We start from the raw sequence: 19,329 nt of genomic DNA on the forward strand, positions 1-19,329 counted from the left end.
GAAAACATGGAAAAAAAATCAATGTATCTGCTGATTCAGGAGAATTGTGTAGAAATAACAAGAAGATTGTAAGAAGCAACTAATCTCCTGAAAATACAAGGCAACACATACCATGCCCTGTTCAAACAGATTCATAAATCTGGGTTTTCCATACTGCTAGAATGAGTCTTCTGTTATCTATAGTTATAGAAGAAAATTTCTCTTAGCAGATTTATCCCATCTGTCCCTGGGGTATGTGTTAGATGTGTTGAACTAGGAGGCAGTATAATAGAACACCAAAAAATAAGTCAATACAAATCCCAGTGAATTGTTTGGAAAAATGCTGCTGCTTTTTCCACGCTAGCGTTCTTGTAAGGCTGAGGAATTGGTTGCACGTTTGGGGCTGCTCTACATTCACCCTCTTCTTGGACCTGCACTTCTTTTCTCCTGAAGCAATGAAATGATTTCAAGTGACAGGTTTTACCAGACATCACTTATGGTTAGAGGGTTTTAAAGTACCACTAGGTTCTAAAAATTAGAGTTGATTTTAAAGTGTTTTCTGTCTCGGTTTTCTAGCCTAAGCAGCTAGTTTAAGTGGAAATAGATTATTACAAAAGTCATGGAATAAGCACGGTGTTTTCTGTTCAACAAAAATGGGTTTTGGTAGGGAGATGCCCCTGTGAAAACTTCCAGTTATACTGTCTTTCCCTTTATTCTCTCAAGATCATTAGATCACCATTTAAATCTGAACTTTCTTAGGATTTTTACCCCCATCCCTTTCTTTTATTTTCTGTTGGAGTTACTTATGTCTTGGTCTCATTAGCTTCACCTGTACCATTTTAATAGCCTCCCAGTTAGACTCCTTGTTTTACGGAGTAAGTGCCTTCCTCTCCAATCCATGCTACATTCATTAGAGGGTTAAAGCCGCCAAAAATTATCTTTTGCATCTGTCACTTTTCAGCTTAGAAAAAATCAGAATAAAATCCTCAGTTTGACTTCTTAAACCCTCCTTTGTAGCCAAAAGTGTTTACATAACTTGGACCCTCCATCCTGCCAAATTACACACTGTATCCTACGTTTGTTCTTGCTTCTTGTACTTTGCTCCATAATCTCCTTGTTTGGCATGTGTTCATTTTTCCATTTACCTCAAAGCTACCATAATGCCCATTTTCTACACAGAGCTTTCTGTAGGTTTTACAACACCAAGGGATTTCTTTCTCCTAAGTTTTATTATATTTATTATATATACAATAACTTAAATTCTCCTCCGCTGTGCTCTGAGATCACCTCTATCATTGCACTTCCCACAGTCTTAGATAAGTGTTGATTTAATTTTGTTTTGGTTTTCATCATTGTCATTGTGTTTTTCCTTTCCATTAGACTATAAGCTCCTTGATGGCTTCAGGATAAAAGCTTCTCATCTCTGTATCTTGAGTGCCCAGTAGGGGAACATAGTAATTACTGGACTAATCTTTATCTATCTATATGAAATAAATTAGATTGAGTCAACCATTCAGTACATTTATTTATATTGCTTATTACCCTTGTATGTAATTCCCATCTCTTCAATTCTTCAATGTCTTTAATCTTTCAACTCTTGAATTCTAGATATAAGCACTTTAAGAATAGGGGTCATATTTTATACCTTCTGGTATCCCTGTGCCTTATATAATTCTTGCAGTTACTATAAAAACAGCCAATGCTTGTCAATAAATTGACTTTAGAGGAAGGAGATGGTTGAGTAAGAGAGTGATTCTTTTTTTATCTTTATTTATTTAAAAAACAGAACCAGCTTGAGGATCCATGTTTTTCCTTAAAAGTGTTAAAATCATTAAAAAAATCTAACTTTCTATGCAAGGATATATAGGCCAAAGGATTACAATGTACAACATTTAAAAATACGTCTGCTAAAAATTTTGCTTCTTTCCTCACATTTGATTGAATATAATGTCTTTCTTTTTTGTGTTTTGAGAAATGTGTAAAAGTAAATAATACACTGTAGTCGCTCCCTGGCACTGAACAAGCAACATAGTACCGTATTTTCTCCCCGATGTATTTTTCTTTGTCGGTGGTTGATATTTACACACTTTCTTTTCTTTTCAATTATAGCTCCCCCACAGTTTGTGGTTCGGCCAAGAGATCAGATTGTGGCTCAAGGCCGGACGGTGACATTTCCCTGTGAAACGAAAGGAAACCCACAGCCAGCTGTTTTCTGGCAGAAAGAAGGCAGCCAGGTGAGCGTGAGGCTTCCCTGCGCTTCTGACATCTCGGAACTTCTGCTGTCTCTGCTGCTCCTGAAACCTGCCTTGCTTCTCTTGTTCTCAATGTTTGAATTTATTTTATTTCTGAAAAAGAGAGTGGTGAATGTGAAAATAAGTGGGAGTCAGATGTTCTAGTAATAGCATTCTTTATTTTCTAGTATTAATCTTTTCAAAATTCTGTCTCTTACACAGAACAGCAATAAAGCAATATAACAAAATTATCGTTAAAAGTCAAACCAAAACCTCTGTAGCGATTTAAAATCTGTTAAGGTGAAGCTAATTTTGTTTTCTTGTATTGAGTTACGTGGTATGATAGAGTCTCTGTGACATGGAAAACAGTCAGAAATATTTTTTTTAATTGACCCAGAATTTAATTTCAATCCTCTCTCTTAAATACACAGCATAAATGACTTTTCTTATCCTTAATTAAAGCATGCTTCCATTTAAGATTAGGATAAATCTTTTCCTTCTCCGTTCCTCCTGGACTCATCCGTAGTGTGGTTAGACAGGAAATAATACGTAGTACACTAGAAGGAACCCATACCTTGTCTTTGTTCTGCCCTGGTTTGTCCTCTCCAGGGCCCTCTCTGGGCAACATGGCCTCTCAGAGTCTCTATGAAAAGTCAACTGGATACACTAGTTTTCTCATTTAGAACTTGGTCCAAACTTGGACAACTGCTTAGCTTCTAGGTTCGTAGGCAATGAGTAAAATTTCCAGTTAAAACTAGATCAAAAATTGTGTTGTTTGCAAAATAATGTGTCCATGCATTCCCATGGGACCTGGAGATATTTTCGTTCTAAACTTTCTAGAAACATGCACTACTAGGCGTATTCTGAGGAAGAGACCTCCTGGTGGTCTTCCTCATCACATTCTGTTATTACTACACGTTCCAGAAGAATTTCCTTGGGAATAATGGAAATCATTATTAAACGTCTCTGGAAATCTGAAACCTTGGCCAGAGATGGGAAATACAAGTTGCATTAGAGGACTCTGTTGATTAAACTTGCATACATTTATCTGCAACATACATGTGTGCAAGGAAGCCTTTAGAAGTTCTGTTCAGCCGTTATCTCTAACTGTTGTGGGTTTCTATAAATTCCTGTGCCAGCTCATAGTGGGCAGTTCTAACAGCTCAGTCTGGATGGATGAATGGCATTTTATTCCTCACTCAGCTCTCCTTGTTGGAGTCACTCCTCTTGTGACTTGTGGAATATAAGTGTAGTGATGGGAATGTAAGGAAAGGTGATGGCCATTGCCGTATCCAACATCAGAACTGTTCCACGTCTTAACTCTCAAATCTTCTTTATAATTTAGTAATTATAAAATAGGTTTCCACACATAGAGTTCTTTGACTGTTTGCTTTAAAATTCTTTTCAGATGTTAGTGTCTCAGACTCTAAAGTAAGTGTCAGGCAGCATGACAATTAAACATATATACACACACACATAGACACACACACATAGACACACACACCACACACATACACACATACCACACACATACACACACACACACACACACACACATACACACATCACACACATACACATAGACACACATGCACACACATAGACACACAGAGACACATACATACACATAGACACACACACACACACACAAAGGAGAAAATTCGAAATCCAGTTTGCTCCTTATAAATTGTACAACTTTTGTAGTGCTATTTAAATGTACTGAAACTCATTTTCTTAATGTAAAATACAAGGCTAATACATTTTACTTCACACAAAGTTTAAATGAATAAGTCGTTTTATATATAAAATTGCTTTACACATTATGAAGGTTAAGCAAAATGTTATGTCACTGATAATAAATATAATGATGTAAAGCAATTTGATCATTGCATACTTACACTTTAAACCCATGTATTGAGTGAAATCTCATTATAATGTGTCTTGTTATTATATAGCTAAGACTATATCATGTGTAAATCACATTCCCTAAAGTAGCTCCAAGTTGAATTACAAGGTAGTGCATAAAATGTGTATTGGCCTTGTAGCTTAATAAGCATAGGGTATTTAAATATGCTACATCATTTTTAATGGTTTCAAAATAAATAACAATTAAATAGCATGTAAGTATTCCTTTTTCTGTATTTGACAAAGTGGCATATAATTCCAGAGATATCACTGTTAAAGATTACACAAAATCTTATGTCTTGTTCTCTTTCCCTCACCTATCTTTCTCCCATCAGAGAGACAGGGGTAGAGATAGAGAGGGATGGGGTGGGAGAGCGAGAAGGAGAGAGAAAAAAAAAATACTGTGAATGAGAACAACAGAGAAGTGCTTCAGCAAATTATAAATTCTCAAATCATGAATTGGGATATTGGGAAAAAATAAATCGGTCTTACTGTTTTCAGTATCCAGTTTTTATAGTGATCTATGACCATCCATCAATAGAAACAGTTAAAAGCCTGAACTTAATGGTCCATATTTCTCAATATATGCTGATAATGCCAATTAGCTCTAATAGGATACCCAGGCAATCTCCAAGGTGGGAAGAGCTGTGAAGTTCCCGGTTTTTGCTTGTAATCCATTTTCTTTTGCCTATGTCATGCAAGCAGAGAATAAAAATGATGGGTTAACCTTCATATAATGCCATTTTCCATGTCAACGAATCATTTAGAAGGTGGACTGATGGTGCATTGTAGAGGAAGAGATCCCGTAGAGAATAAAGCCCATCTGATATATTAGTGCTATGTAAATTAGTATTCTAATGGCTAATTGTAGGAAAGTGTGCACTTTGAGTTATTGTATCATTTTCAAGTGACTTCAGAATTTAGACTCTCTTTTAGCTTGTTTATTTATTTTGGTAATACATTTGGAATCTACAGTAGAATCAGCTGATTCTCAAATCGTGTTTCTATGCATGAAAATGTCTAGCCTTATACAGTAGCACACATTTTATAAGAGGTCAACAGCATATTGAAATTACATTCTTGACATGCTAGCAAACATCACTCCTTTTAGAAGGCGTTTAATAACATGGTAATGTTTATGTAAAGTGGGCTTATAGTGTCACACTTGAATCTAATAAAGTGGACATCCATCATGTTGCAATAAAGAGAAGAGCTTCTAATTAAAATAGGACATCGTTTGCAGGATTAAAGTCATTTAGCATAATTGAAAAGTGTTAATACCCTATTTTATCCTCTTCCATTGGTATTACTTCAAGGGTAAAAACATTTTAAGGTGAAAATGTGTCCTGTGCCTTTAATTGAATGTTATTACCTCCTGATTGCAACGTATTGAAACTGTTTAATTACAAACCTGGAAAATTAATTACTATATGGAGAAACAGATCCCAGAGGGTTATAATGTCCTTTTTTGTAAGTAAATACAACATAAAAATTGATATCTTCTTATTTATAATCCAACTTGGAAACAAGCCCCAATGTAATTTATTATACTCAAATGTTTTTCTTAATTGAACAACAGTAAAGCAACATAGTTCATCCAAATTAATGTTACTCTTCTCATAGATGAACTTTTACAATTTGTAATGAGGCTATATGTATATATGAGATATAGAATAATTTTGTTTTAAAAAGAAAGTAATATGAAATTGTTTAAGGTAACACACTTTTAGAAACATTCTACATTTTCTTTTTATCTTCAGTAATTTGCTTAATCTTGCTTAAACTGTAGTATTTGTTTATAGCCCCATTCAAAGGTGCAAAAACTTTATAGCAGAAGTACAGTCAGCTCTCTGTCATGCACTTTTGAACAACTTTGGGAGAAATTCAGTTGAGTGCATCAAGGATTCAGAATGATCGACAGCAGTCATACTTTGCATTCTTCAGAGCTGTGCACTTCGTACCACCCATCCCCAGTCCCTGTTATCGGCCAGATCTTCAGGAGGCCTTAGCAGTTGAGTCAGATAAGAATTGTTTTGCCCATTTTCCAGATAAAGAAACAAGTTTCAAAGATACTAACTAACTAGCAGAATATCAGGATGAGATAAAGATCCCATTCTTTAAAAACACAGATGACTTTTCTTTCAACGAGAAAATACTGACTTCTTAGAGGATGTTATTTCACCATGATTTGGAAAAACTTGATCAGTGAAACCCACTGTGTGGCATTTAAACATTTCTGTACCATACATTTTTTAATCTATGTGTTTTCTTTTTCCCACTTTATTCCCTAATTGTCGTAGCTTTTATTCACATAATTTTTTAAGTGGAAAATGAATATTGATGAGACTGTGCTTGCTTCCACAGAACCTACTTTTCCCAAACCAACCCCAGCAGCCCAACAGTAGATGCTCAGTGTCACCAACCGGAGACCTCACAATCACCAACATTCAACGTTCCGACGCGGGTTACTACATCTGCCAGGCTTTAACTGTGGCAGGAAGCATTTTAGCAAAAGCTCAGCTGGAGGTTACTGATGGTGCGATATCTTTATTAGATTTGTCTTACGAAAACACGGATTTTTATTTCTGGACACACGTTAATCATGTGGAGTTTGCTGATTTGTGAAATCATTACTATGTGTGCTTATCTTTTAAGTTTGAATCCAGGTCACATTTTTTAGTAGTTTCTAATTCTTCCTGATTGAATACCGCTCATTTTCCCCAAAGAACTTCAGAGATAATTTACTTAATTCTTAAAAATAGAATAGTGCATTATTTTAAATAAATCTTATCACACTCACTGCATATTGAAATGTAATCTGTATATTTTTGTTGAGTCTTAGGCTGACATGATTGGTTCTACTAGACATTAATGATTTTATTTCACTCTAGGAGGAGGTGATACCACGTTTAATATTATCAGAGATGAGTTTTTAGTTAGCTAATCATATTAGGACATGCCTATGATTTTAATTATGCATTCAGCAAGTTAACTACCTACCTTTCAAAGTGCTGAAGAATGCTAAAATTATTATTTTTATTTGCACATATGCACTTTGAATCTTAACTGAGGCACCTACATTCATAGTGAAAGTTGAAAAGGATGAAGGGCTCTGCATAATCTGATTTTTTCCCAGCAACTTCTTTGGCACAATTGACAGCTAGCAAATTTGAGATATTTCATGGACCTCTGAGTGTGAATTTAATCCCTATTCTTTGATGTCCTAAATTGAAAATTCTTTCTTATTCTCCTTTATTTGTGAGGATTTTTAGTTTTGTTTTCTCCCCAATGCTGGCTTCTGAGATGTAAGTGCTTTGGTCTGCGGCCTCTCTTGATCCTCTTCTTTCTCTGCTGGTGAAATTTGATGTGCTTTTATACAATTTAAATTTACATGTAGATTAAAAGGTCATTTAAAATTAATAGAAAGGCAGTATTTTTTAATATCTGTTCATGGTATGGCCTGATTCAGTGACATGTCAGGAATGGGAATAAATAGAACAGACAAACATTGGCTGCAGGGACATTGAGTCGTTAGTGGCTGCACCTGCTGATGCTGCAGAGATTTACTGCCATGGAACTGAAAGGAGAAGTCAGGTTCAAGGATAGCAGTGATGAGAAATTCTTCCTTAGATGGGCAAGCTCTTTGATTCTTTGTACCTCCATATTTCTTTAAAAGAATAAAGGATAATTATTAATGATTTTAAAAATCTTATGTTTTCACCTGTCAACAAAAATGTTCAGATACATACACTTGAAAAATAAGATATTCTGACCAAAGCCTACGTTTTATTCTATATTCCTAAGAACACTGCAAACATAATGCTTAAGATACCAGCTATCATTTAGCTACTTATAATATTTTATAGAAGATTGACTGTCAAATGTTTCTAAATGAAGAAATTATTATGGAAAAGGCAAACCATATTTGTAGGAAGCAAAAGTGATGAACTAGAAGAGCCAGTTGATGTGACTGATATGGTTCATAAAACAGTGAATATTCAGAATTACGTCTGGTACAATAAATGGAAAACCTTTGAGACCTTATACTAGCTCATGATATCTTACAAAACAGTAGTTTTTCTAGCCTTCCTTCTGTGGTCAAAAATAAGTGATGACCAATTTTAAATCTTCTGCCAACTGAGATTGCTCTAAACATTTTGTTACAACTGGCTTGAATATTAATTCCTATATTGATTTTTACTTGAGTAAGCAATTACAAAGTCAAGATCCTTTTGCAGCAACATTGATTGCAAGTTACAATGCTGTTGATTTTGACAGTAAAGAAATGAAACTATAAGAACTAAGTATGTACACACATGTTGTCAATGAATCTGTCTCTAAATATGAAGTTGCCACATTGATGCCTTAAGCTTCTATTCATAGTTTTGATTTTTCATATAGGTTAATGATTTAATAATATCTGAGCCATTATTTTCATTTTGACCACACTTATTTTGATATATTTCAGGGAATTGTAGAGCCATTTGAAATTCCATGGTAGAATGAAAACGTATGTCATGTTCAGAAAAACAAGTGATTACAGGCATACCTTCCTTTATTGTACTTTGCAGATACCATGGTTTTTACAAACTGAAGGTTCATGGCAACCCTGGGTCAAGCAAGTCTATTGGTGGCATTTTACTAACATCACGTGCCCACTTTGGGTCTCTGTGTCACATTTTGGTAATTCTCACACTATTTCAAACAATTTCATTATTATTGCATCTGTTATGGTGGCCTGTGATCTGTGATCCTGGATACTACTATAATTTTGGGGGGTATCACAAAGTGCACCCACGTAAGATGGCAAACTTTATTGATATATGTGTGTGCTCTGACTTCTTTACCCACTGGCCAGTCCCCTGTCGTTCTCTCTCTCTCCCTGAGCCTCCCTATTCCTTGAGACACAACAGTATTGGAATTAGGCCAGTCAGTATCTCTACAGTGGCCTCCAGGTGTTCAAGTGAAAAGTCGCATGTCTCGGACTTTACATTAAAAGCTACAAAGGCTTAAGTTTAGTGAGGAAGACATGTCAAAAACTGAGATAGGTCAAAAGCTGGGCCTCTTGTGCTAAACAGTTAGCAAAGTTACGCATACAAAGGAAAAGTTTTTGAAGGAAAGTAAAAGTGCTACTCCAGTGGACACAAAAACTGATAGGAAAGTCAAACAGCCTATTGCTGATATGAAGAAAGTTTGAGAGTCTGGATAGATCAGTGAGTCACAGCATTCCCTTAAGCCAAAGCCTAATCCAGAGCAAAGCCCTAACTATCTTCAGTTCCTTGAAGACTGAGAGAGGGGAGGAAGCTGTAGAAGAAAAATTTGAAGCTAGCAGGGGTTGGTTGATGAGATTTAAGGAAAAACACCAAGGTAAAGCATCAAGGGCTAATATAGAAGCTTCATCAAGTTATCCAGAAGTTCATTCACTAAAGTGGCTATACTAAACAGATTTTCAATGTAGACAAAGCAGCCATATATTGAAAGAAGATGTCATCTAGGACTTTCATAGCTGAAGAAAAGAAGTCAATGCCTGGCTTTAAATGACAGGCTAACTCTCTTGTAAGTAACTAATGCAGCTGGTGACTTTAGGTTGGAACTGATGCTCGTTTACTATTTCAAAAATTCTGTGACCCTTAAAATTATTCCAAATCTCCTCTGCCTGTGCTCTCTAAATGGAAAACAAAGCCTGAATGACAGCACACCTCTTTACAGCATGTTTACCGAAATATTTTAAGTACAATGTTGAGATCTACTCTTCAGAAAAAAAAATATTCCTTTCAAAATACTATTTCTCATCCACGATGTACTTGTCACCCAAGAGCTCTGATAGAGATGTACAAAGAGATTAATGTTTTTATACCTGTTAACACAACATCTCTTCATCAGCCCATGGATCAAGGAATAATTTCAACTTTCAAGTCTTACTTAAGAAATATATTTTCCAAGGCTATAGCTGCCACAGACAGTAATTCAATTGAAGGATCTGGGCAGGGTTAATTAAAAACCTTCTGGAAAGGATTTACCATTATACTCGCCATTAAGAACATTTGTGATTTACGGGAGGAGGCCAAAGCATCAACATTATCAGGAGTTTAGAAAGTTAGATGACTTTGAGGGGTTCAAGACTTCAGTGGAGGAAGTGACTGCACATGTGGTGGAAATAGCAGAAGAACTAGAATTAGAAGTGGAGCCTGAAGATGTGGCTAAATTGCTGCAGTCACATGATACACATTGAACAAATGAAGAACTGCTTCTTATGGGCGACCAAGGAAAGCGATGACTTGAGAGGGAATCTACTTCTGTTCAAGATTGTTGAAGTGACAACAAAGGACTCAAAGTTTCACATAAACTTCATCGATAAAGCAACATCAGAGTTTGAGAGGATTGTCTCCAATTTGGAAAGACATTTTACTGCAGATAAAATGCTCTAACACAGCATTGCATGCTACTGAAAAATCTCTCATGAAAGGAGTAGTGAATCAATGTGGTAAACTTATTGTCTTATTTTAAGAAATTGGCACAGGTACCCCAACCTTCGGCAACCACCACCTTGGTCAGTTAGCAACCATCAACACTGAAGCAAGATCCTCCATCACCAAAAAGATGACCACTCTAGGCTCAAATAATCATTAGCATTTTTTAGCAATAAAGTATTTTTAAGATACTAACTTTTTGTTAGACATAGTATTATTCTACACTTAATAGACTCCAGAATAATGTAAACATAACTTTTATATGCACTGGGAAACAAAATTTGTGTGGCCTTCCTTATTGCAATATTTGCTTTATTGTTGTGGTCTAGAACCAAACATACAATACCTCTGAGATATGCCTGTATTCCATTTATAGCAAATGTATCTGTTATCACAGTTAGACTCATTTTATGAAAATATAATTCAAGCATTCATAAAAGATGAAATCGCTAATGATGCTGAATAGTGCTAAGTTGAGCAACAACTTTACCGATCGTAGATTAAGCTAATAAGTTTGAATATACTTGAGTTTCAATATATTTCTTTAAAAGACTTCTGCATTAATTCACTGGCATTGTTCTTTATTTCTTCTTTCTTTTGCTCTATCTTTTTCTCTCCGAGAATTATGAAATTGTAATCAGCATTCCGTGAATAGAGCCAATAGAAACTAAAAAGACTGGGAGATAAGATGTATTTATATCTTGTACTGACAATAAGTGTCACATCCTGATCTTATGTGAATGGTTATTGAGTATTTATAATGCATAGTGAGAGAAAACCATGGAGTTGTTCACAGATCACTGGGATCCCTAAATGTTCATTTAACCCTTGACCTTAGTGTCATGGAAACCCGTGGTCATCTTTCACCCATAGCATCCTTGAAACTGAAAATTATGTCTGGCCAGGAGATTTTCAATTACTTTATCGATCAGATTCATTCAAAAAGTGATGAGCTACTCATTTGAGCAATAAAAAAAAGAAAGAAAAAAACTAATTAGATGACCTTTGGCTGTATCTAATGATTTCAGGGATATGACAATAAAAGCAGGTTGTAAGAAGTTACCTGAATTCTGCATAGGTACTTAATTTGAAAAAAAATCATTTAAAAATGAATTAGTATGCTTTACCCTGGTAATACAGACTCACTTTCTCACTGCATTAAAACATTACTAATAATGTTTTGTTCATTGGCTTTCTCTTTTTGACCCATAAAAATAAGTCCCATGAAACTTCTAGTTTGAATTTCTATTTGCCTAATTACGACAAATGTGCCAGAATTATTATAATATTCTACTTTAGTATTTTCTTAAAATGTTTTATTTAGTATTAAAAGTAAGAATTTGATGGAAAAAAGCAGTGGAACAAATGATTCTAATTTTTGTTTGTGAACAATACACAATTTTTATTGTTTTTCTTAGGTTTTATCATTGATAAAGTAGGTTTAGGTTGACGAGAATCTGCAATGTCTTGATGCGAAGGAGCACTGTATCATAAATTCTAGCCTCAATTAAATCTGGTTGGCTTTCTCATGATAGTTTCTGAACAGGCTGCTTAACTTTAATGTTTTGTTTTCCAAAACTATGAACTCTAGTAAATATGATGCAAGTAAATTGGAAAGACAGTAATTTTAAATTGGCATTTATAAAAGCTGGTGGGCAAAGGAAATTTGAGCATTAAGCAAAGTGTTTTCAATTGTATACATTGTAATACAAGTTGACTTTTTTGAGAAAAAACACTGTTTATCTTCACAGTTGCTTAGAAATACTTTTTCTTTTTTGTATATATGTTTTTATATACTGCATGTATTTTGTATGTTACATATAACCATACACAATTTGGATAATTAACCAAAGCCTGTGCTGTCTATGCTGAAGTTTATAGAACTTTCTCTTTAGAAAGACTTCCTTGGACCTGGACATATCCTTTTGATTATACGGTGATCTTCTAATGAATTCTAAATGAAATCTTAACTCCAATCAGCTCTGTATTTTTCTTAACCATGTAAACAATACTGTACATTTTGATGTCCTTCTTAAATAATCATTAAATACTTCTAAAAGCACTGAAATGCTGCTACAAAACAGTATTTCATAAACAAAAAGCAATACTAAACTAAACATTTAGAAATTATGGAAAATTTACCCAAATGAACACAACAATTGATATATAAGTAAACACTGATTTTGCGCAAGCACTGTTTTTGTCATATGATAAATATAATCTAGACTACTTTTCTTTGATCAGTTATAAGTACTAATTGAATCAAATCATCCAAATGATATGACCTTAATTTGGTGACCTAATGTCTCAATTTTGGAAGTAAATTATTTATAATCTAATATTTTAACATCAACAGAAATATTTCAGCCTATATAAATACAGCACACAACTGGTGCCATGAGGGTAAAATTATTTACTCTATTATGAAAAATGCAAAAGTGAAAATTGACTGTACTCATATGAGACTTCACACACTTTCTTACATATGCATATGAGATAAAATGAACATTTCATAGGTGACTGACTACCATAAGCTATTCATATTTTAATTTTAATTTTAATATGACTAAGCCTTTTTATACAATTAGGTCTTTATAAAATGTCAGAATTTATCTCAATGCCATTTTAACTCTAGGTAATACAGAGGAAGCTATTGACAATAACTAGTCTGGCCTTAGTATAGCATATTTGTATGTATGTATAGATGATAGATATATGATAGATTTAGAATATACATTACTAAGAATATGCATATTCGAATAAGTTGTAAGTAATATATATTGTGTTGGGGCTTAAACCTTACTTTCATTGTCAATATATCAAGCCTACTGGACTCTACTGGTGTTAAAATACCCTGAAAAGAGCCTTATTCTTTAGTTTTGACAGATAGACCTCCACCTATAATTCTACAAGGCCCAGCCAACCAAACACTGGCAGTGGATGGCACAGCATTACTGAAATGTAAAGCCACTGGTGATCCTCTTCCTGTAATTAGCTGGTTAAAGGAGGGATTTACTTTTCTGAGTAGAGATCCAAGAGCAACAATTCAAGAGCAAGGCACACTGCAGATTAAGAATTTGCGGGTAAGTAATATTGGACTTGTCCTTGAATTATCATCTACACATACGTACTGCTCTACAGAAAAATTGTGGAGTGAACTTAAAATCTTACATCCTAGTATAATCGCTGTACATTTAAAGACAGCTAATGTTATTACTCATTTTTAAAACCATGGATTGAAATCAGAGGAAAGGTCAGTTTCTGTGTAACTCACACACGCATAACAGAATCTCGAAACTTTTATTCCTGTATCCCATTCCGTATGTATACAGCCAATAAATCTAGAGATCTTAAACACATAACATTAGTACGAGTAGTAGGATGTTGGAAATGACAAAAAATGACAAACACTTCTGATTTACTTTCATTAGCAAAAGAAATTGTAAGGAAATGTAGATAAAGTGCCTTGGCCAAAGAATTCAGTACAAGAAAAATAAAGAGATGAGACTGAGTACATAAAAGGCAAGTTTGCCTTGTTAGTGGAAAACCTTAGATTTTGGGTGTAGTTTCCATTTAAACCCATGGAAAGCACCAGGCATTGGTGGTTTTTCACTGACGTTTACCTGATTAAAAAATGAGCATTCCTGGCAACTTCACAAGTCAGTCCTGCTGCAGGAGCAACTCACAATAAAATGTCTACGTCTGAATATTGTATCAGTTATCTAGTATTATGTAACAATATTAACAAAAATATACTGGCTTAAAGCAACACACATTTGTTACACACAGTTTCTGGGAGTTAGGAGCCTGGGCATGACTTAGCTGCAGTTTTAGCTTCCGGGTCTCACAAGGCTCCAGTTAGCTGTCATTTAGAGCTGCCGTCTCATCCGAAGATTGACACAGGATGGATTTGCTTCCAATAAACGTTATTCTTGGTAGCATCCCGTTCCTTGTGGCTACTGGACTAAAACCTCGCCTTCTCAATGGCCGTTGGCAGGAGGTCGCCTTTAGTCCCTTGCCATCTGGATCTGCCCCATATGACTACTTGCTTCCTCCAAGTCAGCAAGGAAGAGAGTCTCCTAGTAAGATGGCACCACAGTCCTGTGTACCAAATCACAAACGTGACATACTGACACTTTGGCAATATTATATTGGCCAGAGGGAACCAACAGGTTCCACTTACACTCCAGGTGAGGGATCACACAAGATACAAATACCAGAAGGCTGCTATCATGGAGGGCACCTGTCCTCTATCAGTACCTTCGACTCGTTCACCCACGTGTTGTAGGTCCCTTCCTCCTACCTGCCATGTAGCAAGTGCTCTGCTAAAGCTGGAGAGTACATTTTAGGAATCACAGATTGGGGATGAGACCCAGAACTAAGGTAGATGATGTAATAGTGCGTGAAGAAAACTTCAGTGGAGGAGCAATCTGTAGAATCCTGGGTCCAGGTAGAAATTAAGAGCCAAGATGAAGAAAAACGAAACAAAACCATATTTTAGAATTTTCCCATTCTGGAGCTAAAAAGAAAGGCAAAACTTTTTAACTACACATGTTTCCAAATGATCACAATTTGGCATATTCTTCTTTTATGATGGGAATATATTTACAATTATATGTTTATCTGATTATCACTATAATACAGATATATATCACAAAACAAAGTGACTATTTTTGCTACATGCACACACATGCACACATAAGTTTTTACTTATATATATAATATTTATCTTTAATTTTTGAGATACAGGCATTAATTATTGCTTTAAGCAGAAAAAAATGCTGCCAAGTTGAGTTTTAAAAAGTAAATTCATACAGATATTTTGAGCCCGTCTTTTTATTGATTGTAAATTAATTGTTAACCTTCTTTGAATAAAATGGAAGTTATTAAAAAATTAATGCCAACTCTCTTTGTGTAAACACTTTAACCTCTATCTCTGGGCTAAAGGCAGACTTGGGCCATAGAGGTTAATGCATTTTCACTGTATCACTGAATTAGAGGGTATGCTTGAGTAGTCAAGATTTCTAGTAGTATTTGAAAGAAGCAATTAAAGGTGGGTGCTTGATGATGTCAAACAAACTTTGAGCCCTCTGACAGGCTTCTGAGTAGTCTCTCTGAGATGCCAGCTCCTGGGGGCTTGTCTGCAGTCAAGCGCACAAGGAGAAAAGTAGATGATGGAATTTGCCTGCACATTAATCTCATTTTAAAGCAATTTATTAAGGGTAAAAGGACAGGGTGGAAAAGAGGAGAAGCACCCCTGACCAGAAAACACATTATTTAAAATTAAAGGAATAAAATTAAAGGAATAAAATGTGGTGATGATGGTAATACCAAGAGTGAATTTTAGCAACGATATTTAGGTTTTTGAGGAACCCCAAAATGAAAACGTTGTTCTTTTCCAGTAATATGACTGTCCTTAAAGGGAGAGACAAATGGGCTTTCCAGTAGTTCACTCATACAGTCAAGAGAGTTTCTGTAGGCTGTATTCTTTTGTGTCTCACTATTTTTTTTCAGTACTTAATGCAAGGGAGAAAAATAACATGATGAATACTGTGTTCTCCTAGGCCAGCTAATTGGTAACTGAATCTTTATCTTTTGAGAAGTAGAATATTCCAGCACTCATTAAAACATACCTACCACAGCTAATGTCATCCTTGTATCTCCACACAATGACAAGGAGATGCAGTTAAGAAGCATTACCTACATACTTTTCTTTTAGCATTTGCAAGTAATAACAAGTGCTACATTTTAGTTCAACAGCTATAATAAAATGCAAATTCTTTTACTCTTTCACAGACCATATTCAAATGAACATCCCATTAAAATCCAACCTCGGCTCATTATATTTAGTTTGTGAGTGATGCTTCTTAAATGCAAAGATTTCTAATGACTATAATGTGTGCACAGCCACATTTGAAAGAATGGTTCTTTCTACAGTGGCTATCCCCATCATCCCTCTGTGTAATGGAAGACAGTTGTACAGAGATAATATGGCGAAGAATGTCATGCCAGAGCAATTTGAAACTGAAGTTAAAATACATAATGGCATTTAAAATCAATTAAGATAGTGAAATGGCAGTAACATCCAGGCACTAATGATTTACCTGAGAATCAATCGAGAAAGCTTGAGTCATCAATACACTTACAGTTTGAACCCAGCAGATATAATATTCCATGAGCGACTATATTTCATCAACAATTAGACTCATGTTCATCACAGGATATTAATTCTGCATCTTCTGCCTTGTCTTACTTTGTTTGGTCATCAGTTTCTCTTCCCAGTGTGACTTTTCCTTTACCCCTAAATTGATGAGAATGAATGTTGTTTGCAGTGTAAGCCACAAGGCTTGATCACAGAGAAGTTTTGAGTTGCCTCTTTTATTGATCTTGGGACTTTATTCAAAATATAATCAAAGAATCTTCTGCTTTTTGCATTTGTAAAAGAGAACTCTTGATTACATTATCAACTTTTTCTGAAGGTCTTTTGCCACTCTTTTGTGAATAACAAAACCATTTAAAGTGATTGATGAAATGACAAATTTTAATTTTGATCAAAAAAAGAGTTATGAATTAGGATATTTTATGGTCCCTTTCAGCTGGAAATTGCAGTCACTCCATAGCCGTTTTTTTTTTGTTTCAAATGATACTTTATTCATTGTTCCACTACTGCGATTTACATATAAGTGAATACTGAAGTTTTTAAATAAAGAAATTTACCTTAAAAACATTTCTTTTTCTGGCCGGCCATGGTGATTCACACCTGTAATCCCAGCACTTTGGGATGCTGAGGCAGCCGGATGACCTGAGGTCAGGAATTCGAGACCAGCCTAACCAACATGGAGAAACCCTGTCTCTACTAAAAATACAATGTTAGCCGGGCATAGTGGCACAGGCCTATAATCCCAGCTACTTGGGAGGCTGAGGCAGGAGAATTGCTTGAACATAGGAGGCAGAGGTTGAAGTGAGCTGAGACCGTGCCATTGCACTCCAGCCTGGCCAACAAGAGCAAAATTCCGTCTTGGAAAAAAAAAAAAAATTCTTTTTCTTTTTCATTTTTTTCCATGTCTTTCAAAAGAAAGAGAGTGTGATCCCTTATTGTCTTATTGCTTATATACTTGGGTACATTTTATTCATTGAAACATAGTGTATTTGAGACAGAACAGTTTTGCATTACTGCTTCTTTGGAATTTTATAAGATTCTGAATGAGTTCTGTTCTGAATCGTTCCTAAACAACGTAGATGCAGCAGAGCCCCACCATAAAACGGAATTAGGAGGTAAGAGTATTACCATGGAGGAAGAAAAGAGAGGGGCAAATAGTTCATCAGAAAAATTAACATCGAGGTCCATAAATACATTTTAAAAGCCCTTTGGATCAATGTTATGAATAACATTATATGAGTTTATTTCAGTATTTTATGTATACATATGATGGACTCTAATGCATAATTTAGACAGCAGAATGATACATCTAATTTGAAGAATTTAAACATTGCCTGGTTGTCATTGAGTAATTATTCTACAGATTGATCGAAACCATTCTGTCCCTTCTCTGCACACTAGATTTCTGATACTGGCACTTACACTTGTGTGGCTACAAGTTCAAGTGGAGAGACTTCCTGGAGTGCAGTGCTGGACGTGACAGGTGAGGACTTTGTGAATTGGGAGAAAGCTTGAGCCCTTTTAGGGATAGCTCAGTATCAAATCATAAGTTAAGGGGAGATCAAAGGGTTTAATTCACTGAATGTAAATTTAAGTCTTTACATTCAATGCCGTTTTTTAATTCATGCATGAGTTTGCACATACCATTGCATTTGTGGAATTTAACACACTTGTCCTTGATAACCTTGTTATTTTATTTCCTCTGAAGTGTAAGGAATTCTAATGATCATGTGTAAAAGTACAGCTAACTGTTATTAACATGTAGGAGAAGCAAATATTCACTTACATACTTTCGATTCATGGAGACGAATTTCTCACTGTCTACGTCAAGTCCTTTAGTAGACTGCTTCCTGCTTTTAGGCAGTATTGTCAACTTATGCAATCAGGAATGAAGTTTTTTCTGTCTGTCCTCTATAGAATCTGGAGCAACAATCAGTAAAAATTATGATTTAAATGACCTGCCAGGGCCACCATCCAAACCACAGGTCACTGATGTTACTAAGAACAGTGTCACCTTGTCCTGGCAACCAGGTACCCCTGGAACCCTTCCAGCAAGTGCATATATCATTGAGGCTTTCAGGTATGGGACAATTCCTTTTTTCTCCGTTGGGTTTTTGCTTTAGCTCCTGTATTCTAAACTGTCACCTGAACTATCCTGCTGTTTTATTAAAGACATGTCCAGTCAATGCATTTTAAGAACTGATCTCTCTGAATTTATTTAAGAACAGAGTTTTTTTTTACTTTACAACTTAATTATAAGATTTAAATATGCATTATTCATGCCTAGGTCTACAGGGATCCAGTTCATAACATAATCACTTAGCTCCTTTCTTTAGCCAGACCATTGTAGGGATTTGAGGTGAGAATTTAAGCATCAGAACTGGGTAGAAAATAATATAATTAGGCATAGGCACAGGCACTTTTTAAAGTTATGCGATATTTATTGAAGCAGGGGACTCTGGCATTTTTATTCCTAATGACTAGAGCAGAACTTAAAATAATCCTGTGTTTTTATACCATATATTACATACATGTATTAGATATGCCTGAGAGAAAATTAAAAACAATAATTAAGAAATTTATT

At 35.2% G+C, this 19,329-nt stretch overlaps 1 protein-coding gene and 1 long non-coding RNA gene across 10 annotated transcripts in view; one reads left to right on the forward strand and one right to left on the reverse strand.

Moving 5' to 3' along the window:
- Nucleotides 1-19,329, forward strand: part of ROBO2 (roundabout guidance receptor 2) — a 1,748,812-nt gene that overhangs the window by 1,641,106 nt on the left and 88,377 nt on the right. For all 9 annotated transcript variants that reach the window (XM_017954070.3, XM_017954059.3, XM_017954063.3 and 6 more), the window contains 5 exons: nt 2,089-2,213; nt 6,480-6,651; nt 13,463-13,668; nt 18,147-18,228; nt 18,663-18,825. In XM_017954070.3, the coding sequence (XP_017809559.2) occupies nt 2,089-2,213; nt 6,480-6,651; nt 13,463-13,668; nt 18,147-18,228; nt 18,663-18,825 (748 nt within the window). The remainder of the gene's footprint in view (nt 1-2,088; nt 2,214-6,479; nt 6,652-13,462; nt 13,669-18,146; nt 18,229-18,662; nt 18,826-19,329) is intronic.
- On the reverse strand, nt 13,697-18,665 carry LOC116272865. Its single transcript, XR_004181414.1, has 3 exons — nt 18,532-18,665; nt 16,732-16,886; nt 13,697-15,025 (listed from the first exon to the last, which is right to left on the reverse strand). It is a non-coding gene; the product is annotated as an uncharacterized LOC116272865 (long non-coding RNA).

Source organism: Papio anubis, chromosome 2 (genome assembly GCF_008728515.1).
Source record: "Papio anubis isolate 15944 chromosome 2, Panubis1.0, whole genome shotgun sequence".
Classification (NCBI taxonomy): Eukaryota; Metazoa; Chordata; class Mammalia; order Primates; family Cercopithecidae; genus Papio; species Papio anubis.